The 24,934-nt window shown below is 45.3% G+C and overlaps 2 protein-coding genes across 2 annotated transcripts in view; both read left to right on the top strand.

The window, feature by feature from the left end:
• The first annotated feature begins 4,697 nt into the window (after positions 1–4,697).
• Positions 4,698–5,442, top strand: LOC148028040 (uncharacterized). Its single transcript, XM_087688987.1, has 2 exons — positions 4,698–5,092; positions 5,237–5,442. The coding sequence occupies exons 1-2, from the start codon at positions 4,849–4,851 to the stop codon at positions 5,425–5,427; spliced, it is 435 nt and encodes a 144-aa protein (XP_087545113.1). The 5' UTR covers positions 4,698–4,848; the 3' UTR covers positions 5,428–5,442.
• Positions 5,443–22,293: 16,851 nt separating this feature from the next.
• The window catches only part of LOC148028041 (uncharacterized), a 41,711-nt gene continuing 39,070 nt past the window's right edge, over positions 22,294–24,934 (top strand). Inside the window, exons 1-2 of the mRNA XM_087689734.1 lie at positions 22,294–22,662; positions 22,807–22,993. Coding sequence (XP_087545860.1) covers positions 22,419–22,662; positions 22,807–22,993 — 431 coding nt within the window. The 5' untranslated portion in view covers positions 22,294–22,418. The remainder of the gene's footprint in view (positions 22,663–22,806; positions 22,994–24,934) is intronic.

The raw sequence follows: 24,934 nt of genomic DNA on the forward strand, positions 1-24,934 counted from the left end.
CGTTTGCTTGGTATTTGTCTAGTTGCTTCACTACCATGGGAATTTTTAATTGGCTCTTAGAGCCTTGGTTGATTCCCAACCCTGCCAGTAGCGATGTTGCCAACACTGTAGCACTCTATTCTATTGTCGTGTTATCTAATAGCTGCTTCATTAGAAGCTCGCTCAACATAAGGTCTCCTTCTAGCACTCTCTCACTCTCTGTCTGATTTATGCCTATTAGGGCTAGCACTCTCTGGATCTCTCGCATTTCTATACTCTGGCGTAAGCTCCTAGTTTGCTGATTCTAGGTATACTTGGCTAGACCTTGCAGAGCCCTGCATGCTAGCTTCCTCTTCTCCTCAAGATCTTCTATGATGTCCTCTATAGGTCTGCCACGGTGTTCTAGTCAAGTTTGAGCATCATATATGTTCGCTAACTGATGGATAGCCTCAAGAAAATCTCCTAGGTCAAGTTCTTTTGCTTCTACAGCATGAGCTGCCCTCTTCCATGTCCAAGACTTTCCGTTTTGCTAAGTTGTTGATCATGTTTATGAGGCCGAGTAGATCCACTTCCACGATAGTGTTGATCCTTGTTGCGTCTGGCTTTTTTGCTACGTTCTTCGCTTGGTCCTACTTTTGGGGATTCGGTCATCCGTCTATATCTTGGGATCTTCTCTTATTGGTGGGTTCCTTCAAGGTTTTATGTTTGAGTGAGTTCCTTGTTAATTATAACTAGTCCTCAACTTACCCTCACTGTGTGTATGTGTGTGTGCAGGTGTATTCTTTTTCGTGCCCCATGCACAACCAGACTCTTAGCTCTTCTTAAGTGTGTTTCGGGTGCTGGAAATCAGAGTGAGTGAGAAAACAAAGTGTCTACGTAGCTCTAGCGCTCTCGCTTATGGTTTGTCCTGATAGGCTTGTATGTTCTCAGTTTTTGGCTATCCTCACCGGCTTATAGGTTATTTCACTGTGCTATGCCATTCAGATTGTGTTCAAGGTCAATTTGGGGTCTTACAACTAAAGCCCATAGCACCAGACACAAGTTTGTGGAAACGCGCTACTATACGATTTCAGGTTGTCCGGCCACGATTTCTAGGTCTATAACTCTCTGTAAAGCGTTCGGTGGGTTCTTTGGGTGTGGGTCACACTCTTCATTGGTCGGGGTTTGTCAAATTTCTAAATTTTCTCTCTTAGGCTATGTTCGATCTACTAGAGTCCAATTTTGAAAATCGAACGTCTGATTTACTAGTGTCCGATTCTAGAAATCGAATAGGGTCATGTCTGATTGTCACGATCGAACAAAGTGTGTTCAATTGGACATCGTGGGTTGGTGCGATTTGAATATGTTCGATTCTTAGATAGGTGTCCAATTCGACAGGTGTCCTTGGGTCCAATTTCATGGTCCTATTGTTGCGATCGGATGGGTCGGTGGATGAGGTGTTGTGTTTGATTTTTTCTCATCCGATTCTCGAAATTGGACATGGGTGGGTTGTTTGAGCAGTGATGTGGTGGGTCCAATCCTATGTGCCCGATTTTTTGGATCAAACCAAGTCCTTGGTCCGAGCGTCCAATTCCACAGAATCGGACACTGGGAAGAGTGTTCGATTCTGCCGGCCGAAACACGCGCCGACTACAATTTGTTAAAAATCTCCACTCTTAAGCTACTACCACCTACAAGACCTTCCAAAATTGAAGCAATGATGTAGCCCAAGGGTCTCATGTACCTAAATCCCGTAGAATACTTCGACACGCTCTGATCGATCCGATGTGGACTCATGACCTACAAGCTTCCTCTTTCTCACTCTCTTTCTCTCTCTCAAAGCTAAGATTGTAAATGAAGCTTTCCCTTGCCCCTCAAGGCCTTAAACCTTTGCTAAGTACAACCTTAGTCTTCATGATCACTCCCCTTGCGACTCTGACACATCTAAGCACTCCTTTTTCCCATTCTTCCTTGTTTGTGTCTTGTTCATGCGTGGTTTACAATAGCGAACCCTAAGCTTTCCACTCAGATCTCTCAATCCTATCTGATTTTAAATGCAACAAAAATCAAAAGCAAAGTACTGAAACGATTTCTCCTACTCAACTAATCATCAAAAAACAAAAATACTTACTTGTCGTATGGATTAAAAACCCAAAACCTTCTATCTATCTTAAGCTCCGGTTCAGGGATGAAACCCTTACTTCGACACTTGATTTGAGCGCGCAAGCATTCAAACACGAATCCGTTGGTCCTGGCCATGGAACCAAAACGTTGGGAGCTCATGCTCAACCGCTAAGACCCACGTACCACTTATTGTTCAAGCATTTCAAGTCGAGCACTAATGGCTACCTCTCGCATAGCCAACGCACTATCCCTCTCTATGAGTGTAGTGAGCTTACCTTGACGCTCGATTGAGTTGCTTCCTCTCTCAAGCACTCCGATAGCTCCAGATTCATGATACAAGCTCAAGCATCCTCAAGTCTCTTCCTCCAAGCTCCATCCTCCATAACCACGTGCGAGACTAGAGAAGAGAAGAGAATAAGAAAAGAGGAGATGGTGGAGGGCTTCACCTCCAAGATCCCTCACCCTCACACACTCACTTCCTCACTTACTCGCACTCCCTCCATCAAGGACTCATAAGCAAGCAAGCAAGAGAAGAGAAGGAGAGAAGAAAAAGAATCCACCTTGCCACACACCAAAGAATGAGCTTCTCATTCACTTTTCAACTTTATATACAAAACCCTAAATCCCTTTTGGGGTGGTCATCCCCTTATCCCCTTTTTTACATGGTTGGCCGTGGTGCCCTTTTTCCCATTGTTCTCCTATCTTCTTAGCTTTCTTCCTACCGCCCATTTACTTTTACAATTTGCATGGGTGAGAGCCCGGTGCTCTTTTACAAAATAAATCATGGTGCACCTTGCGCTCTTTTACAAAAGTATTGACTTGCGTATTTTCTTGTGTCCCTCTCTCCTTGATTTAGGACTTCTTTGCACTTCCTGTGCTTCCAGATTTTCCTCGGTGCACCTTCATCTTCCATTTCACTTTTGCCTTGGCCTTGTGTTCTGCTTTAGATTTTCTAGATTTTCCACCTTGTTCGTATGAGAGTTAACAAACATCATGAACTAACCTACTAATAACTAACTTATAATAATCTACTAACTAGCCAACCAACTGACTAACTTACATAAACTTACTAACTAATAACATCATAAACTAACCTACTAATAACTAACTTACAATAACCTACTAACTAACCAACTAATAACTAACTAATAACGATTCACTAATTAATAATTCTCTCTCTGTCTAACCATCTAACCTATAATAACCTACTAACTAACAACATCATAAACTAGCCCAACTAATAACTAACTTACAATAATATCATAAAGTAACCAACTGACAACTAACTTACAATAATCCACTAACTAATAACATCCTAAATCAACCAACTAAGCTACCATCTCTCTCTCTCTCTCTCTCTCTCTCTCTCTCTCTCTCTCTCTCTTCTTCTCCCTGCCTTGCTTCTCTCTCTCGCTCTTCTTCTTATTCTCTTTCTCTCTCTTCTCACCGCTCTCTCTCTCTCTCTTAACAACTTTCTCTCTCTCTCTCTCTCTCTCTCTCTCTTTCTCTCTTCTCACCTCTCTCTCTCTCTCTCCTCAACTCTCCCTCCCTCCCTCCTCTTCTCTCTCTCCTCTCTCCCTCTCTCTTAGCAACTGATCAACTCTCTCTCTCTCTCTCTCTTCTTCTTCCTCTCTCTCTCTCTCTATCTATTTAAGATTTCATTAGATTCTACCAGATTTCGCCGATGCTCCTTTTGCTAATATACTGTAGTAGGAAAAGGGTGAGAGGACATCTCTCTCTCTCTCTCTCTCTCTCTCCCGCACAGAGGTGAAAATGCCTCTCTCTCTCTCTCTCTCTCTCCCCCTACAAAGACATGCGAAAATGCCGCACAGGTGGAAACATCGTAGAGAGAGGACGAAACGCCTCTCTTTGTCTCTCTCCCATAGGGAAGGAGAAAATCCCACACATAGGCGCATGAGAGAGAGAGAGAGAGAGAGAGAGAGAGAGAGAGAATGATTTTAAGGAGAGAGAATGATGACTCACCTGCCTCTGCTCCCTTGTGTTGGCCCTCTGCCTACTGTCTCTGTCTTTGCACGTTGCTGTTTCTAAATATTGTTGCCTCAGCCTACACTTGCCTTTAAGTGAGAGTGCCACAAAGAGAGAGAGAGAGAGAGAGAGAGAGAGAGAGAGAGAGAGAGAGAGAGAGAGCATGTACGTTTTCCTTTGCTCCCAATCATGAGCAATCCTCACCGCATTTCTTGGTTTGGTTTGGGAGCTCTTTGATGCTTCGACACCTCCCGAACTTGTAGCTCAAATGATAAAGTAATATAGATAGATAAAAGATAAGTATAGATATTGATAGCTCAAATAATAAAGTAGTATAGATAGGTAAAATATAGGTATAGATAGATTTTGAATGATAAATTCACGAGAAAGAGGGAGAAGAGAGGAGGAAAGAGACCACATACGTTTTCCATTGCTCCCAATCACGAGCAATCCTCACCACATTTCTTGGTTTGGTTTGGGAGCTCCTTGATGCTTCAATACCTCTCCAATTTGTGGCTCAAATAATAAAGTAGTATAGATAGATAAAAGATAGGTGTAGATAGATAATGAATGATAAATTCACTTCTAAACGTTTTTGAAAGGTAAACCCCCTTTGGAGGGTTCTTAAACCTTCAAAGTCAAGCCGTCGATGTTGGAGGCTGGGGGAGGGGGCGGGAGGAAAGAGAAGAGAGAGAGAATTATGCACGCTTTTGCGTGACTGAGGCCAAACTTCAAAGGGTCGTTAGGGCCAAGCTAAACTGTAATTCTGACAAGAAAGCGATGGTGGCAGGGTCCAAGTTACAGAAGCCATGTTCTTCGTTCAAGAATAACAGCAAAACCTTGAAAAAGAAGAAGAAACACGGGAGACCTGGACAGGACATTTCTGCTGTCCCAACAGTAAAGCTTCCAGACACGAGTGCAGTTCAATGGAGGTCTCCGGAAGGCCAAGCGCAGTGGCTCACCGTCGCCTTCGGTGCAGCCCAAGGTCCATCTCTGTCACACCTAGAGAGCAGCGATATTCCGCGTAATGCACTTCTCTCCCTGTCTCGCTTTTCCATGCTTGAATTTCACATGCAAGGCTACAGAATTTAGTAAGATTTCCGGTGTGGCAGAAGTGTGGTGTCCTGACTAGAAGATACATGCATTTAATAGATTTTGGTTATTGCAGAAGATAGTGTGGTGTCCTTGCCAGAGGATAAAGACCGGTCCATTGAGAATCTGGCTTGGCATGTAAATAAGATGTTTGGAGAATCCTGGGAGCAGTTGGTTTCGAAGGGAGATGCTGAAAAGGAGAGAGGATGTCCTGTTCTTCTCATTCTTTGCAGCTCTGCAGCTCGATCTGTCCAAGTCCTCAAGTAAAGTTGTCTTTTACCTTGAAGCGGTTTCGTCATAAGTATGGATATGCATAAGCCTGGAATATCAATTGCCATGTGGACATATCATCTCAGTAATTAGTATGGTGTGATCATCTTTGGATGGCATAGAACGAGCCATCAACAAGTCATTTGTAGGGAGAAAACTGCAGTGTCTATATCTGCTGCTTGTAAAAATCTTGACTCTTCAGTGGATGTCTAACAACAAAAGGTGAGTGACAAGGTAGTACCATATGGGATCCCAAATCTGCAAAAAGTGGCTACACATCTGCCCCAAGTCAATAGCTTGTTCCAATTGGATTTTGCAGCTTAGTACATGGAATCAAGACTACTTGTCTCTTGTAATATCTTGGAAGTTGATATTTACCTTGTAATTAGTCATCTATTGGCATTCGCTTCCTATGATTCTTGGCAATTGAAGATGAGGAAGAAGGTGATCATGCTCAATGTACTGATGCTTGGTTGCTAGTTTGGCAACATTCACTTCTCGTCACTTACACAAGGGTGGAGGGAGGTGTGAGAGGGTAGTGGAGAGGCCTGAGAGAAGAGGTGACGGACTCAATGAATCAGCTGTGAAGAATGAATGAGAGAGTGGAATGATGAAGTTTTGAATCATGGAGTGAATGTGATACATGGGAACAAAGGTGCCGTAGCACAAGGAAGATGATGAAGATAGCCACGAACCACGAACTGCAATGTCCTCCTAAAGGGGTGTGAGGGTAGTGGAGAGGCCGGAGAGAAGAGGTGACGGACTCAATGAATCAGCTGTGAAGAATGAATGAGAGAGTGGCCTATAAATAGGCACAGTCAGTCTAGGATGGCGTCCCTTTTTGGGGCTGCAAATCCTAAACGTAAGACGCCTAAACGCAAAAACACAAACTGTGGGTGAAGGGTTTTTCAAAACCCCCTCTCAGGCCCCAAAAGGGGAACAAGAGAAGAGTGAGGTGGAGATGCAATGCTACATGTTGAAGAATGCTCCTGCAGTAGGTGCCACTTGGACAGTGTTCCTCATGGAAAAATTGTTCACTTACCTAAGCGTCCTAGTACAAAGATAATGAAATCATGCAATGTATAGGAGGTAGAGAATCCCTAAGATTCAAGATTTCCAACTGAAAGGGAACCGACAGTAAAGAACAGTAGACAGAGTGAACTGGAGAACCCGAAACTCAACCTTGGGAGAGAAGCCACTAGCTCTGTGTATCCATGCTGGAAGGAATACGAATTGTTGCAAAGCAACTCGACAAGTACCAACCCCACGATGACCCATACAATTTTGTGGAGAAATTCGAGCAAGTTTGCGAGGTCAACAGTCTCATCGACTTGACTCAATGCTCTCAAGCATTCAGGCTTTGCTTAGGTGACAAGGGTACGACTTGGTACACGAGTCTAGATGCCGGAGAACGAGTGAATTTCAACGGCCTCAAAGACCTCTTCATCAAGAGGTTCTCCGAGCCCGGATACTCTGACAATCTGTTAGTGAGAATGATGAATATTAAGCAGAAGGAGAAAGATGACATTCGTGACTATGTCACCCACGTAAGGAGCCTCTTCAAGAGAATCCCCATGGGCGAACGGCCTACTGAGAGAGCGGTGTCCACCATATTTATCAGTGGAATACAGAGTGAGGAGCTGTGTAAGGCCTTGGCAGATAATTCAAGCTTGCAGTGAGACTCGATAGCTAGGGTGTTTGAAGAGGCCATTCGAGTGGATGACCAATTGAAAGAGCGGAGCTCCAGGAGCTCAAATTTAAAAGAAACCAACTCGCAAAGTTCGGAGAGAGTGTCAGCCTCTAGTGAACGATTAGGTCCAACAACCCAGGACAAGGGGAAGGCCTCTGAGACAAACCAAGACTTGACTGAGGTGAAAATGGAGATAGCCAAGCTGCAAGACATGTTGAGACGACCAATGCACCCGCATGTACAATGCGTGTATTGTGGTGGAAGCCACTTGCCGGTCGAGTGTCAAGACCCTAGGTCACAACCTTGTGCTAATTGCAGTAGATTTGGTTATGATGTTGTGCATTGTAGATTACCAAGAAGACTCTCTTACTCACAACCCTATGGCCAGCCATACCTAGCAAGCAGACCCCAACAATTCTTCGGAAGGGCGGCCCCATTGGCCCTTCCTATGCCTAATGATGTTAAACTGGCTATTCCTAGAATGGACATAAATCCTATAGGTATACCAAGACCGCATGGTCCCTATGTGACTCATCCACCAACTAACGCGCCAATCCACTATGTGGAGGAGCCAAACGAGGAGGACTTATGTATACCCATACGTCTCGCACGACGACGAGGGAAACACAGCCCTTATGGACTATCGGCTAGTGCCGGTGATGGTGTTAGGAAGAGGCCTAGGAGGGCAGACGCAGGATCCAATCATATGTTGAACTTGCGGTCATCCAGGGCACGTCTCATCACATTGGCCTGAATGGGAGAAACCAAATAGAGATAAAGTAGACCTAGGATGCCCAGAGTGCAAAATCACTCACCTCTTCATTGACTATCCCAAGTGAAAACCATCCTCAAGTTCAGCCAACGTGCCATCTGTCCCATTGGGGCTATTCGGCATTGAGAATCTTGATGGGGAGGCCACACCTATCCCATTGTGTGTCATTACCCGAGCACAGACAAAGCATGCCGGCATATTGTTGCCAGGTCCGAGCAACCTCGATGTAGCCTCGATCGGGAAGAAGAGCCGTAGACGGAGAAAGAAGAAACTTGAAGCTAAGATCATGCTAAAAATCGAGACTGTCACCACTCTACCTGTGGGAAAGAAGGTTACTGATACGGAGGCAAAAACCTCAGCCCCTAAGATGGCCGAAAAGGGAAGTGCTAGGGTAGGAGAATACCCGCATCCTAAGCACCAACTAGAGGCTATTGAGAAAGTGAAGAAATGGGTAAGAGAGGCCCAAGAGCACCTAAAAGATGCGGAGCCCATCCTAGAGGACGAGATTGAGGATCTCTCTAGCATAAGCATGCCAGTCTCACCCCCTCGATCAAAAGCAAGAGATGCAACTATGCCGCAAGCAGTACTGCTTAGGCAAAGCCTCAACACTACAGGCCAGCAAATCAATCACGGCCATTGGCCAGGACAATCCGGAATAGGAGAAATGCGAGCAATCAATGATCTCCTTACCACGCTGGTGACCACCCCTGTGATGCTGAGGTTGGGAGACCTGCTTAGGTCGCATTCCACCCTATGGCAAGACGTGAAGCAGTGGGTTGAAGGATCACAAGAGCAAGCTGTTGTAGACTTGCACACCGTGACTCAAATTGTGGAAGAAAAGGTGGACATAAAAAAAATTTCTTTATGAAAGTTTCGTATGAAGAATTTTTTGGTTGGTAGAGATTATTGGAACTTATGTACATGTGATGAGGCTGAACTTGAAATGCATGAAATGAATTCGAAAAATGATTAGAAAATGAGTCATAAGCTATGGACGAAGAGAGCATGCAAGGTATTACATTGGTTTTCCTTATGTATATCAGATGTTATGGTTCTTGCTATAAGATTCCGAGATACACGCTCGACTTTCTTATATACTTAAAATATATATGGCGAATATTATGCTAGCACAGAGGGAGAATAGATGAGAGAAAAGAAAGATATAGAGAGGGAGAGAGAGGTAGAGAAATTGGCAACACACTAGGGACTGGAAGATAGGCCAGTCCCCCCCTTGTGGAGTTATATTATTGACAAGGAGCAAGCTCCTCCATTACACATAAGTTAGTTCTTACTTGTAGATCTTGGAAATAAGATCACAATTCCTTGCACGGTATACAACTGGCCAACACTTGCACAACTTGGAAGTTGGCACCTTTTGATCCTTTTTGAGTCTCCTTCTCTCCTACACAATATGTGTAGGGCTCTCCTCTTAGCGCTTGATTTCAGCAGAGCTTCTGCAGCACTTGCACCTTCTCTTCTCCTCTTCGAACTTGATTTCAACAGAGCTTCCACAGCACTTGCACATTCTCTTCTCCTCTTGGAACTTGATGTCAACAGAGCTTTCATAGCACTTGATTTCAGCAGAGCTTCTGCAGCACTTGCACCTTCTCTTCTCCTCTTGGATGCATGCAAAGTGATGCTTCCTTTACCTCAAGATGCATGTGATCCTACATGTCTTAGCCTTAGGCGATACAACTCAAAAGGGGATTGTAGACACAGGAGAGGGGGTTAGTGTACAAAGCCACACAGTGCTTCAAACGTGGGGAAGCCTGCCTGTGCAGACCGCCAGGTTCAATGTCACACTAGCAAATAGTATGAAAGTGAAACCATTCGGGGTACTTAACAACTGGCCGGTGAAGATCCCAGGTGTCCAGTTCTCAGTCAACTTTATAGTCATGAAGGGAGTGGACTACGACATCCTATTAGGCCGACCCTAGATGCGCAATGCTAGAGTCATCGAGGATTGGGGCAATGGCTTAATCTTCCTGGGCAATAGGATGGAAGCTGTGAGGGTAGAGATGGACACGTGGAAAACCTTACTAGTCGACTTAAATGCCATCTCCACGATGCTTAAGGGTAACGCTCAGGTCAAGAAGCCCTATGGGCCCTTGACCAAGTATATCCCATGCCCGGAGGATGAGTGAAGGGGAGCTATGGAGCTCTACTCTGAGACCTACGGACCGCTTATTGATCAAGAGTTTCAAGCCGATCAGCCATGGCTACCTCTCACATAGCTGATGCGCAATGCCTACCTTACAGGTGTAATGAGCTTATCTTGATACTTGATCGAGTTCCCTCCTCTCTCTTGCACTCCGGTAGCTCCACGATCCTTGTGGCAAGCTCAAGCAACCTCAAGCCCTCTTCATCAAGCTCCATCCTCCATAGCCGCGCGAGAAAAGAGAAGATGGGGAGCTTCTTCTCCACGATCCCTCACTCTCACACACTCACTCCCTCACTCCCTCACACTCCCTCAATCCCTCACTCAAGCACAAGCAAGAAGGCAAGAAACAAGAGAAGAAGAAGAAGAAGCTTTGGCCACACACAAGAATGATATTCTCATTCACTTTTGAACTTTATATACATGCCCTACTTTTTGGGCGGTCATCCCCACTTTTTACATGGCCGGCCATTAGCCTAGGCCCTCTTTCCTTATTTTTCACCATTCTAACTTATCCCATTCCCAACTAGTACATACAATTTGCACAGGAGTGAGCCTGGCACTCTTTTACAAGGATTTAGGAGTGCTTTCACAATTAATGGTGCACTTTTACTATTTTCTTTTCTCAAGGCGACATTGAGGCCTTCTGGAGAGGTCGTCATTCAAATTTTTTAGGGTCTGACTTCCATCCGGGGCGCCTTTTCCTTCCTTTGTCCTGTGCCCTTTCGGTTATCTCCTTTTTTCATTTTCCCGCTCTTCTACTCCATTTTCCCACTCCTCTGTGCTGCGGTAAACATTACCTCCCTCCTAGTAGCTGAGTGCCAGTCCCATGGCGCTGCGGTGGGGAGTAGCAGTGTAGTTGGGGTTGTTGATAAGTGGAACTGGTGGGTAGATGACCACAATCAAAAGGTGCTATTGTGAATGAGAGGTGATGGAGTTTGATTAACGATGATCGGGAGAGATTCCGTCGGGCTTTAGACTTCATGAAGATGCTCGGCATTTCTCACACTGTTGTAGCTCCCATTCTGCGACGGCTGATAAAGGTTTTACATGGGCATCTCTAATCCTTTTCATTGCTAGTCCGCTGTTGAGAACCATGTAGCCATCCATCCCGTGCTGATTCGAAAGCACTTAATCAATAAGCAATCCGCAGGTCTAGGGGTTTGAACATACATTTGGAGAATATGAGGTTCCAAAATCTATGCCAATGGTGGGTCCATCATTGAGTTTTCCTTCTGCTTGATTTGGTTCAGTCATGGTAGCCATCAACAGGCAGATGGTCGGCTACATCAAGCATGTTGGTCCATCCAACCATCGGAGTATGCAAAAGCTCTTGAAGTTGCTGTAGTGGTGTCCTGTCTGATTCATGGGAAAATTCCTGGTCATTAGCGGATGTCGTGGATGGTCTTCTTTAGCTGGGTAGCCATTCACCGAGTCACGATCATAGCCTGCAAGAGAAAGTTGTGCACTCCCTAAGGGGTATGTCTGTCTCACGGTGTGGTGTAAGTGCATGTGTAGTGGAACTAGGAGATGGGTCTAACCTTGGGTAAGCCCTTGGTAATATCCCACACTTGAGGACCCAGTTCATGTGTTGTTGGAGATGCAGTGCAAAGATTAGGGTGACAGGTCTGGAAATCCTGCCCTTGATGTGCCCTAAGCGTGAAGTGGGGGAGGGGCCAGGTGTAAACCCTAGGTGTAGTGAGTGAAGTGAGCCCGCTTTTTTCTTTTTTTCCCCTTTTCTTCTCTTTTTTTTTTGAATAATTGCATACAAGGAAGATGTCATGGCTAATGACTATCACCTTCAATTGGATTACGAGGCGGTCGCAAGCATTGGGATAGGAATGCGCGACTTGTAGATATTATTTAATACGGGCCCGGGCCTTCAGAGGTGTGGATGGCAAGAAAGGATGATTGCACCTCGTGAAGCGGGTATCACTCATATCCTCTAAGATTTCTAGGCAGCAAAAGGAGAGAAGTAGGGTTGCCCTCATCATTAATCTAGTCATGGCTCTACTATCTATCCCTAGGTTGATGTCAAAAAAGAGTGGAGGGAGGTGGGCTTCCTTGGCTATGGGTCTCTGCATTAGTAGGAACTTGATAAGCCTAAGATAATTACAGGTAGTTAAGAAGGCTGGATCTGGGCCAGAAGAAAAATTTGCGAGGAAGCGGTTGATAGATGGGAGGAGATCCTCTAACCTAAAGACTAGGCATTCCTCGGGGCTCCTGGCATTAACATTATATATCTTAGGAAATTCAAAATCCCCATGAATATTTCGATCATAGTCAGGGCATGTAGATGGGGTCATTGCATTCTTCAGGGAGCGAGCTACAGAAGGCGGTCCAGGCGTCAGAATTGGTATCCCAAATCCTCCACCACTTCGGCTGTGCCTCGTAGCCTTGGATGGTTTTGGGAACCTTGTTTACCTTGTCTTGCCAATAGTCTTCAGGCTCTTGCCTCCATCTGGTTATTATGAGTCTTCTTTCCTCTATCCACCTATTTGCAAGATCATTAGCTAGATCCTTGATCTTGGCTAGAATACTTAGAGGCAAAGCATAGCCCAGAGAGCGTGGATAAGCAAATGAAAGTTCAAAAGGCCTCGTCTGGAACTCTTGTTGACGCCATACGACCAATTCTTGAGGCCAATCGATAGGATGGGGATCCCCTCGTAGTGGCACAGGCTCTTCAGGGAATTGTCTTGGTAGTGATCGTGCTCTGCGTTGGGCTTCCTCTGCTAGTTCTTGTCTTCTTCTTTTGGCTGCCACAATGCGCTCGGGCATATGGGCATCTTCGGGCTCTTCAGGCGGGAGGTCTGGTAGAGGCGGACTGGGCATTCTTTATTGCTCTTCTTCAGCATCCTACTCAAAGTCCGGACCCTCTTCTACATTCTGCTTGACGACTAATGGAACCGCTTGTGGTAGTGGTGGTGGTTGCTCATGCCCTTCAAATCCAAGTTCCTTAAGCTCAACAGTGGAGAGGCCGGCACGGTGTAGGTAGTGAAATTGCTGCTCTTTGGTGATTCTTGTGCCTGTTGGAAGCTCCTGTTCTTGAAGGCCATACTTGAGTGCTCGAGTGGTCAGTTCTAGCTTTCTTCTTACCTTCTCCATTGAATCATTGCCCTCCGCCTGGGTGACGTGTAGTACTGTGCTGAGGAATGCTTGCCTTTGTGTGTTGGCACATACATTGACAGCTTCTGCCCTGGACTCCGCAAGCACTCTCTCGCACTCAGCCATCGCAAAGCATTCTGTTAAATCCCTAACTCTTTCAAAATTGTTTCTTTCCCACTCACTGGCTCTCTCATCCATCTTCTTTCTTCCCTCCTCCAGCTCACTTGCCAAGGTTGTCACAACATGCTGCTGCTCATTTGTTAAGAACTAGAGTTGGTTCCTTTTCCTAGATTTTCGAGCCAGCTGCAATTTCTTTTGCCTGATTTGCAATGCTGAATCTTTTTTCTGCCTCGGCAAATAGCTCTGACTTTTCTTGCACAAGCTGCTCTTGACTTTGGATCTCTGCGAAGTGCAATCTTCTTTGGGTGAAGGCCATGGCCATGAGGGCCTCTATGTTTCCCTTGGTAATCTCCAATGCATCTTGCAGTCATTGTGCCTCATTCTGTAGCCTTTGTGCTTTTGCTGCGGGAACTCCCGGCCTTTCCTGTTTTAGGAACTCTATTTCCCTCTCCAATCTGTCTTGTTCATCAAGTTCATACCATAGCTGGAAAGCTATGGCATCTTCTTGTTGCTCACTTGGCTCACCCTCTTGAGCTTCTATATGTCTGTATCAGTTCGGCAGTTCTCTATTGCAAGTCAGCATACTACTGCACTAGTAACTTCAAGCTTCACTATTCTGCCACGAGGTTTTGCTCTTCATCTTCCAGCCTTTGTCTTAGGCAGCTCTCATTGTCCTGGGCTTCCTTGGTCTTTGCTTCCAGCTGATCTTGTAGAGTTTTCACTTTCCTTCTACGATCGGCTCCTTGCTTTGAAACTTCTAGCCTTAAGGTTGTCGAAGTTTCCTTTTCTTTCTCTAACTCCACCAGGGCTATCTTCTTTTCTTCTTTTGCCTTGTCCAATTGTGCTAGAAGCTCAGCCACATAAGCGCCATAGTCGGCACAAGATGGCAGTGGAGTAGGGGCTGTAGCGGTGGTTGATACCTCTAGCTTCTGTCGTTTTGGATCTTGTCTAGACTCGGCATTTGCAGCAGCGGGCCTTTTTGCTCCGACTTCTGGTACAATTTCAGCCACTTTACTGACAAGTAGCTGCATCATGTTCATCAATTGGGCCGTGTCTAGAGAGGGCGTGGGTTGCGGGGTAGTTGTGGTTGTGGTGTCAGTTGTTACTGGCACAAAGGAGGAAGGCAGGGGTGCAGCAGGGACTTGCCCTTGCCTACAACTATTGGAGCCGTTTCCACACTGCCACTTGCTTCAGCTTCATGGTGTGGACTCAAAGGATCGATCTCTCCTGCCCCATGGGTTTCTTCGATAGATCTATGAGTGGCCTCTGCCAACTGAGCAAGTTCTTTCATTCTTAGTTCTTCGGCTTCCTTCTCTGCCCTTCTTTGCCTCTCTTCTTCTGCTCTCTTTGATTCTTCTCTAAATTTTTCGAGTTCTTCCTCTTCTTTTTTCCTTCGTTCCTCCTCCACCCTTCTTGACTCTCTTTGAGCCCTCTTCATCTCGGCTTGCTCTTGTTTGCTCAATCTTTCTTTCTTCTCCTTCTAGCTCTTGTCACTCTTGTTTTGCTCCCGTGGTTTAGCCGCTTGAGTAGGTGGTACCTCCGGCTCTCCTTTGTCGCTTAGTGTCCTTTCACTCGAACCTTCTTCCTTGCGGTGAGGTGAGCTTTGATGCACAGCTTGCTCTTCATCTACATCAGCATCCTTGATAGCCTCATGGATGATTGCCGTCAAGACACTGCCATATCTGATTGTGGAGGCTTTCGAGGCAGGATTTTTCCTTGCGGATCGTGCAGTAGAAGCAAGAGACTCCCCACCAATTAGCTGAACTCTTAATAGTTTTTTGCACAAAATCGTTCCAATCCACCTCCTCTGGAACTCCTGCAGCGATGCTCTCTAGTAATGGCACCCCGATTCTGTTCATTAAAGCGTTGTATCTCTGTCTTGAGAAAAGGGCGTGGACCATTTTAGCTTGCATCTTTGTTGCGGGGTCTGGAACATCAACCAAACTGATTCCATCCAGGGCGTGGACCATTTTAGCTTGCATCTTTGTTGCGGGGTCTGGAATATCAACCAAACTGATTCCATCCACTGTGTGCATGTCATCTTTTTTTACTCCCATCATGGTATATACATCTCTCCTTGGGCGCCTCTCCTTCTTGGACACAAGCCCCATGGCTTTCTCGACGATAGCTTCATTAAGGGACACTTGCACCCTTCTTTCCTGGTCACCAGTCCTTATTGTGACCGTGCCACAGCTCCTACCTTCATCAAAGCTCTTTAAAAAGTCAGTGCACATGCTATAATCTACAGCCTGTCTGATCTTTTCCACATGCTTTCAGAGGTTGCATTTATCCACCAACTCCTTCACTGCCGGCTCTTCCAGGATAGCATTGTTTAAATTCAGGGTATGTTTGAACATGAACTGGCTAAATCCACATGTCTCAACACTAATCCCATACTTTGTCAGCTCCTCTTCAATTAATGGAAGTTTAACCCCCTTTTCTTGTCCTGCCATGGTAGGTGCTTGTCATTACACCATGCCAATATTAGCGTTATGAATTGACTCATCATTAACAAAAACCCAAGAAAGAATGCATGTGACAATTTTCCATGCTGCTTTAGAGGTATGAAACTTGGAAATAATTCAAAAGCAACATCTATTTCCTCCTTGCATTCTTTCCTATTTAAATTCAGTTGATCATTTTCATCCATCACTACACCTTTCTACATCACTTGGCTCTCACTTTGCTCTGCTCCCCCCCCCTTCCTTAAGTTTTAAAGGAATCCTTCCTAGGATTAGCAAGGGGAGAAGGAGGACTCACATGGACTTTGTGGGGCGAGTTACTTGGCCAATAGCCATAACAGAAGACTGGTATATTTTCAGACTCGATAGAGATAGCCACTTTGCATTTTCCTAAGAGTGAGTAAGTGTTGCCCCCAAATGGGCCGAGTTTAGCATTTGTGGGATGTAATTTAGGTTGACCAATGCGTGTCCAATGGTCATGCATCAAGATATTATAGTCGACACCTTCGTCGATCAAGGCATCAAAGGAATACGTCCATTCTGCAGTGATCGTGATTCATAGGTAGGCGGGTGCTAGTGCTTCTTCATCTTGATCTGTCAGTTCGGTAATAGTGGCCACGTAGACATTGACATGGCTTCAAGTATAAGTGGCTCATGCAATGGATGGGAAGGAGGATAGTACTTTTTCATGCGACTGCCATTGAAAAAGCCTATTCCTTCACCTTTGAGCATCTCCAATTCAACATTGCCTGTTCTACTAATTGTCCGTACTCGAAAATGTCCTAGTCCTCGAAATTTCATTTTCTGTTTGTGACCCTTCACAGAGTATAGTAGAACGAGGTCCTCTTGATCAAAGTTGCGCTGTTTGACATGCTTGTCAAACCACATCTTTCTTTGTGCCTTCTCACAAATTAGAGCGTGGGTGACTAAGAGTCAAGTCTCCGTGAGACACTCTAACTCCACTAAGCAGTTGGTCCAAGCCTCTCTTTCCTCCCAATGCTCCTGGGCTGCTATCCTTAAGCTAGGGACAAAGAACTCTAAGGATAGAATGGCCTTCGTTCCATAAGTCAGTCCCCACTTGTACACACTTTCCTCACCTATTGCTAATATATGCCAAGTCTTTAACAAGCACCGGAATGGGCACTTCGGGTTGGGGTACTCCTCGACCTTAGCAATTTCCGTTTCAACCATCCGTGGAGTTGATGTTTTTGCCTCTGTGTCAATGACTTTCTTTCCAATAGGCAGTGTTGTGGCACTTTCGATTTTGAGAGTGACCTTAGCGTCTGGCCTTTTCTTCCTCTGTCTCTGACTCTTCTTTCTAGCTGAGGTTGCCCCAAGGTTGTTAGGCCCTGTCAATGATATGTCGGCATTCTTTGTCTACGTGCGGGTCATGACATGCAATGGGATAGGCATGGCCTCCCCATCGAGTGTCTCAACACTGAACAACCCCAATGGAATCAATGGCTCGTTTGTTGAACTAGAGGATGGCTTCCATCTAGGGCAATCGACAAAGAGATGAGTGATTCCACACTCAGCACATTTTAGGTCAGCCTTGTCTCTATTTTCTTGCTCCATCTCGGAGCAAAGCGAAGAAATGTGTCCTGGGAGACCGCAAGTCCAATACAGGATTGGCTCTTGGGTCTGCCCTCCTAGGCCTCTACCTCTCCCTCTACCTAATGCTATCACTAATACTAGTTAGTAATCTATAAGGATCGCATTGCCTTCTTCATTGTACGATACATAAGGGTTTACATAAGGCTTATCGCCACTCGGCTCCTCCATGTAGTGGATTGGATTATCACTTGGTGGATGGGTTACATATGATCCATGTGGTCTAGGGATACCTATAGGATTTATCTCCATCTTAGGGATGGCCAGCTTAGCATCATTAGGTGGGGCTCCCATTCCAAATAAGTTCAGTGGAGTATTCACAAGGTAGGGTTGAATGTAAGGCTGCATGTATGGGAGTCTCCAAGGTAGTCGACAATGCTGCATGGTGTCATGGCTAAACCTACTGCAATTAGCGCAAGGTCGTGGCCTAGGGTCTTGACAATTGGCTGGCAGGTGATTTTTGCCGCAATGCACGCATTGGACATGTGGGCACATTGGTCGTCTCATCATCTCTTGCATTTTAGTTATTTCCATCTTCATCTCTCCTAGCTATTGTCTTGAATCAATGCCCTTCCCCTTATCCTGAGCGTGCTTGGGCTTGATCTCTCACTTGACATTGAAGCCCTTTCATAATCCCTGGCATTGGACTCTTCTTGATTCTAGCTCTTGGAGTTTCTCTCTTTGAGCTGGTCGTCCACTCTAGTAGCTTCTTCAAAAAGACTCTCACCAGTGCATCTCATTGCTCAAGTTGCCGGCCAAGGCTTTGTAGAGCTCTTCACTTCATATTTTGCTAAGGAATACCGTGGACACTGCTCTTTCGGTTGGTCTCTCGCCCATAGGGATTCTCTTGAAGAGACTCCTCACATGGGTCACATAATCTCAGATGTTCTCTTTCTCTTTCTGCTTGATGTTCGTTAGTCGCACTAGTGGATTATCGAAGCATCTAGGTTCAAAAAATCTCTTAATGAATAGATTCTCTAGGCCATTGAAATTGGCACGCTCCGCAGCATCCAGACTCGTGTACCAGGTTCGACCCTTGTCACCTAAGCACAGTCCGAAAGCTTGGGAGTGTTGAGTAGGATCAGTGAGGCCGTTGACCTCGTAGACCTGCTCAAACTTCTCCACAAAGTTGTATAGGTCATCGTTTGCTTGGTATTTGTCTAGTTGCTTCACTACCATGGGAATTTTTAATTGGCTCTTAGAGCCTTGGTTGATTCCCAACCCTGCCAATAGCGATGTTGCCAACACTGTAGCGCTCTATTCTATTGTCGTGTTATCTAATACTGCTTCATTAGAAGCTCGCTCAACATGAGGTCTCCTTCTAGCGCTCTCTCACTCTCTGTCTGATTTATGCCTGTTAGGGCTAGCACTCTCTGGATCTCTCACATTTCTATACTCTGGCGTAAGCTCCTAGTTTGCTGATTCTAGGTATACGTGGCTAGACCTTGCAGAGCCCTGCATGCTAGCTTCCTCTTCTCCTCAAGATCTGCTATGATGTCCTCTATAGGTCTACCACGGTGTTCTAGTCGAGTTTGAGCATCATATTTGTTCACTAACTGATGGATAGCCTCAAGAAAATCTCCTAGGTCAAGTTCTTTTGCTTCTACAGCATGAGCTGCCCTCCTCCATGTCCAAGACTTTCCGTTTTGCTAAGTTGTTGATCATGTTTATGAGGCCGAGTAGATCCACTTCCACGATAGTGTTGATCCTTGTTGCGTCTTGCTTTTTTGCTACGTTCTTCGCTTGGTCCTACTTTTGGGGATTCGATCATCTGTCTATATCTTGGAATCTTCTCTTATTGGTGGGTTCCTTCAAGGTTTTATGTTTGAGTGAGGGACGCTCGGACCAAGGACTTGGTTTGATCCAAAAAATCGGGCACATAGGATTGGACCCGCCACATCACCGCTCAAACAACCCACCCCTGTCCAATTTCGAGAATCAAATGAGAAAAAATCAAATGCACCCCCTCGTCCACCGACCCATCCGATCGCAACAATTGGACCATGAAATCGAACCCAAGGACACCTGTTGAATTGGACACCTATCTAAGAATCGAACATATTCAAATCGGACCAACCCACGATGTCCAATTGAACACACTTTGTCCGATTGTGACAATCAGACATGACCCTATTCGATTTCTAGAATCGGACACTAGTAAATCAGACGTTCGATTTTCAAAATTGGACTCTAGTAGATCGAACATAGCCTAAGAGAGAAAATCTAGAAATTTGACAAACCCCGACCAATGAAGAGTGTGACCCACACCCAAAGAACCCACCGAACGCTTTACAGACAGTTACAGACCTAGAAATCGTGGCCGGACAACCTGAAATCGTATAGTAGCGCGTTTCCACAAACTTGTGTCTGGTGCTTAAGATTGTAAATGAAGCTTTCCCTTGCCCCTCAAGGCCATAAACCTTTGCTAAGCACAACCTTAGTCTTCATGATCACTCCCTTTGCGACTCCGACACATCTAAGCACTCCTTTTTCCCATTCTTCCCTGTTTGTGTCTTGTTCATGCGTGGTTTACAACAGCGAACCCTAAGCTTTCCACTCAGATCTCTCAATCCTATCCGATTTTAAATGCAACAAAAATCAAAAGCAAAGTACTGAAACGATTTCTCCTACTCAACTAATCATCAAAAAACAAAAATACTTACTTGTAGTATGGATTAAAAACCCAAAACCTTCTATCTATCTTAAGCTCCGGTTCGGGGATGAAACCCTTACTTTGACACTTGATTTGAGCGTGCAAGCATTCAAGCTTGAATCCGTTGGTCCTGGCCATGGAACCAAAACGTTGGGAGCTCATGCTCAACCGCTAAGACCCATGGACCACTTATTGTTCAAGCATTTCAAGTCGAGCACTAATGGCTACCTCTCGCATAGCCAATGCACTATCCCTCTCTATGAGTGTAGTGAGCTTACCTTGACGCTCGATTGAGTTGCTTCCTCTCTCAAGCACTCCGATAGCTCCACGATTCATGATACAAGCTCAAGCATCCTCAAGTCTCTTCCTCCAAGCTTCATCCTCCATAACCACGTGCGAGACTAGAGAAGAGAAGAGAAGAAGAAAAGAGGAGATGGTGGAGGGCTTCACCTCCAAGATCCCTCACCCTCACACACTCACTTCCTCACTTACTCGCACTCCCTCCATCAAGGACTCATAAGCAAGCAAGAGAAGAGAAGGAGAGAAGAAAAAGAATCCACCTTGCCACACACCAAAGAATGAGCTTCTCATTCACTTTTCAACTTTATATACAAAACCCTAAATCCCTTTTGGGCGGTCATTCCCTTATCCCCTTTTTTACATGGTTGGCCTTGGTGCCCTTTTTCCCATTGTTCTCCTATCTTAGCTTTCTTCCTACCGCCCATTTACTTTTACAATTTGCACGGGTGAGAGCCCGGTGCTAACATCATAAACTAACCAACTAATAACTAACTTACAATAACCTACTAACTAACCAACTAATAACTAACTAATAACAATTCACTAATTAATAATTCTCTCTCTGTCTAACTATCTAACCTATAATAGCCTACTAACTAACAACATCATAAACTAGCCCAACTAATAACTAACTTACAATAATATCATAAAGTAACCAACTGACAACTAACTTACAATAATCCACTAACTAATAACATCCTAAATCAACCAACTAAGCTACCATCTCTCTCTCTCTCTCTTTCTTCTTCTCCCTGTCTTGCTTCTCTCTCTCTCTTGCTCTTCTTCTTCTTCTCTTTCTCTCTCTTCTCACCGCTCTCTCTCTCTCTCTTAACAACTTTCTCTCTCTCTCTCTCTTTTCTCTCTTCTCACCTCTCTCTCTCTCTCTCCTCAACTCTCCCTCCCTCCCTCCCTCCTCTTCTCTCTCTCCTCTCTCCCTCTCTCTTAGCAACTAATCAGCTCTCTCTCTCTCTCTTCTTCTTCCTCTCTCTCTCTCTCTCTCTATCTATTTAAGATTTCATTAGATTTTACCAGATTCCGCCAATGCTCCTTTTGCTAATATACTGTAGTAGGAAAAGGGTGAGAGGACATCTCTCTCTCTCTCTTTCTCTCTCTCTCTCCCGCACAAAGGCGAAAATGCCTCTCTCTCTCTCTCCCCCTACAAAGACAGGCGAAAATGCCGCACAGGTGGAAACATTGTAGAGAGAGGCCGAAACGCCTCTCTTTGTCTCTCTCCCATAGGGAAGGAGGAAATCCCACACATAGGCGCATGAGAGAGAGAGAGAGAGAGAGAGAGAGAGAGAGAGAGAGAGAGAGAATGATTTTAAGGAGAGAGAATGATGACTCACCTGCCTCTGCTCCCTTGTGTTGGCCCTCTGCCTACTGTCTCTGTCTTTGCACGTAGCTGTTTCTAAATGTTGTTGCCTCTGCCTACACCTGCCTGTAAGTGAGAGTGCCAAAGAGAGAGAGAGAGAGAGAGAGAGAGAGAGAGAGAGAGAGAGAGAGCATGTACGTTTCCCTTTGTTCCCAATCATGAGCAATCCTCACCGCATTTCTTGGTTTGGTTTGGGAGCTCTTTGATGCTTCGACACCTCCCGAACTTGTAGCTCAAATGATAAAGTAATATAGATAGATAAAAGATAAGTATAGATATTGATAGCTCAAATAATAAAGTAGTATAGATAGGTAAAATATAGGTATAGATAGATTTTGAATGATAAATTCACGAGAAAGAGGGAGAAGAGAGGAGGAAAGAGACCACATACGTTTTCCATTGCTCCCAATCACGAGCAATCCTCACCACATTTCTTGGTTTGGTTTGGGAGCTCCTTGATGCTTCAATACCTCTCCAATTTGTGGCTCAAATAATAAAGTAGTATAGATAGATAAAAGATAGGTGTAGATAGATAATGAATGATAAATTCACTTCTAAACGTTTTTGAAAGGTAAACCCCCTTTGGAGGGTTCTTAAACCTTCAAAGTCAAGCCGTGGATGCTGGAGGCTGGGGGAGGGGGCCGGAGGAAAGGGAAGAGAGAGAGAATTCGGCTTTTGCGTGACTGAGGCCAAACTTCAAAGGGTCGTTAGGGCCAAGCTAAACCGTAATTCTGACAAGAAAGCGATGGTGGCAGGGTCCAAGTTACAGAAGCCATGTTCTCCGTTCAAGAATAACAGCAAAACCTTGAAAAAGAAGAAGAAACACGGGAGACCTGGACAGGACATTTCTGCTGTCCCAACAGTAAAGCTTCCAGACACGAGTGCAGTTCAATGGAGGTCTCCGGAAGGCCAAGCGCAGTGGCTCACCGTCGCCTTCGGTGCAGCCCAAGGTCCATCTCTGTCACACCTAGAGAGCAGCGATATTCCGCGTAATGCACTTCTCTCCCTGTCTCGCTTTTCCATGCTTGAATTTCACATGCAAGGCTACAGAATTTAGTAAGATTTCCGGTGTGGCAGAAGTGTGGTGTCCTGACTAGAAGATACATGCATTTAATAGATTTTGGTTATTGCAGAAGATAGTGTGGTGTCCTTGCCAGAGGATAAAGACCGGTCCATTGAGAATCTGGCTTGGCATGTAAATAAGATGTTTGGAGAATCCTGGGAGCAGTTGGTTTCGAAGGGAGATGCTGAAAAGGAGAGAGGATGTCCTGTTCTTCTCATTCTTTGCAGCTCTGCAGCTCGATCTGTCCAAGTCCTCAAGTAAAGTTGTCTTTTACCTTGAAGCGGTTTCGTCATAAGTATGGATATGCATAAGCCTGGAATATCAATTGCCATGTGGACATATCATCTCAGTAATTAGTATGGTGTGATCATCTTTGGATGGCATAGAGCGAGCCATCAACAAGTCATTTGTAGGGAGAAAACTGCAGTGTCTATATCTGCTGCTTGTGAAAATCTTGACTCTTCAGTGGATGTCTTTGCATATTGTAAATAATTGTACATCAACTAACAACAAAAGGTGAGTGACAGGGTAGTACCATATGGGATCCCAAATCTGCAAAAAGTGGCCACACATCTGCCCCAAGTCAATAGCTTGTTCCAATTGGATTTTGCAGCTTAGTACATGGAATCAAGACTACTTGTCTCTTGTAATATCTTGGAAGTTGATATTTACCTTGTAATTAGTCATCTATTGGCATTCGCTCCCTATGATTCTTGGCAATTGAAGATGAGGAAGAAGGTGATCATGCTCAATGTACTGATGCTTGGTTGCTAGTTTGGCAACATTCACTTCTCGTCACTTACACAAGGGTGGAGGGAGGTGTGAGAGGGTAGTGGAGAGGCCTGAGAGAAGAGGTGACGGACTCAATGAATCAGCTGTGAAGAATGAATGAGAGAGTGGAATGATGAAGTTTTGAATCATGGAGTGAATGTGATACATGGGAACAAAGGTGCCGTAGCACAAGGAAGATGATGAAGATAGCCACGAACCACGAACTGCAATGTCCTCCTAAAGGGGTGTGAGGGTAGTGGAGAGGCCGGAGAGAAGAGGTGACGAACTCAATGAATCAGCTGTGAAGAATGAATGAGAGAGTGGCCTATAAATAGGCACAGTCAGTCTAGGATGGCGTCCCTTTTTGGGGCTGCAAATCCTAAACGTAAGACGCCTAAACGCAAAAACACAAACTGTGGGTGAAGGGTTTTTCAAAAGCCCCTCTCAGGCCCCAAAAGGGGAACAAGAGAAGAGTGAGGTGGAGATGCAATGCTACATGTTGAAGAATGCTCGTGCAGTAGGTGCCACTTGGACAGTGTTCCTCATGGAAAAATTGTTCACTTACCTAAGCGCCCTAGTACAAAGATAATGAAATCATGCAATGTATAGGAGGTAGAGAATCCCTAAGATTCAAGATTTCCACCTGAAAGGGAACCGACAGTAAAGAACAGTAGACAGAGTGAACTGGAGAACCCGAAACTCAACCTTGGGAGAGAAGCCACTAGCTCTGTGTATCCATGCTGGAAGGAATACGAAGGCCTTGTCACCAAGTTGCGGTTGAACCTTCAAGGTCTTGATCTAGGTGGTAGCTGAAGATCCTGGGTATCAGTAGAAGAGATGACTGGTCGAAGACAACCACCCCAAGAAAGTAGAGGATGGGTGAAGAACTTCATGTGGAGTAGGTTCCCCCTTTGAGGTGGGAGGTGGAGGGCCCCTCGCAGAAGTCAAAGAAGTAGATGCCCCCTCTGAGGGCAAAGAAATAACATTCCCCTTTGAAGCAGATAGAGAATCCAAAAACTCATGGATCATGGACTCTGAAATGTATAATGACGAAGGAAGTGCCGTTGGTCGTGCCGAAGAAGGTATTTGGGGTGCCAAAGAGCTCCTGGAGTTGGCCTATCGACCTTGAGTAGGCGAGGGTGAAAGGTGGTGCTCAGACCGAGAAATGAGTGGGTAACAGTCGCTGCTTCTCAATGGAGCAGACCGGGAAGCCGAAGAAGAGGAAGGAGTCGAGCAGCCATTGTCTCTTGAAGGAGCGGACTGACGAGGAGACGGTATGAAACAATCGTTGTCTCTCGATGGAGCGGATTGTAGAACCGCGGGCCGTGGTAGCCACTGTGCCTGAAAATAGGTGGGAGAACACTGCCACTGGCATTGCAATGATCTCCAAGAGGTCGTAGCGCCAATCGATCCTCCATATGCTCGAA

The sequence above is a fragment of the Lygodium microphyllum genome, chromosome 12 (genome assembly GCF_053477565.2).
Source record: "Lygodium microphyllum isolate KBCC chromosome 12, Lygodium_microphyllum_v1.1.10, whole genome shotgun sequence".
Lineage (NCBI taxonomy): Eukaryota > Viridiplantae > Streptophyta > Polypodiopsida > Schizaeales > Lygodiaceae > Lygodium > Lygodium microphyllum.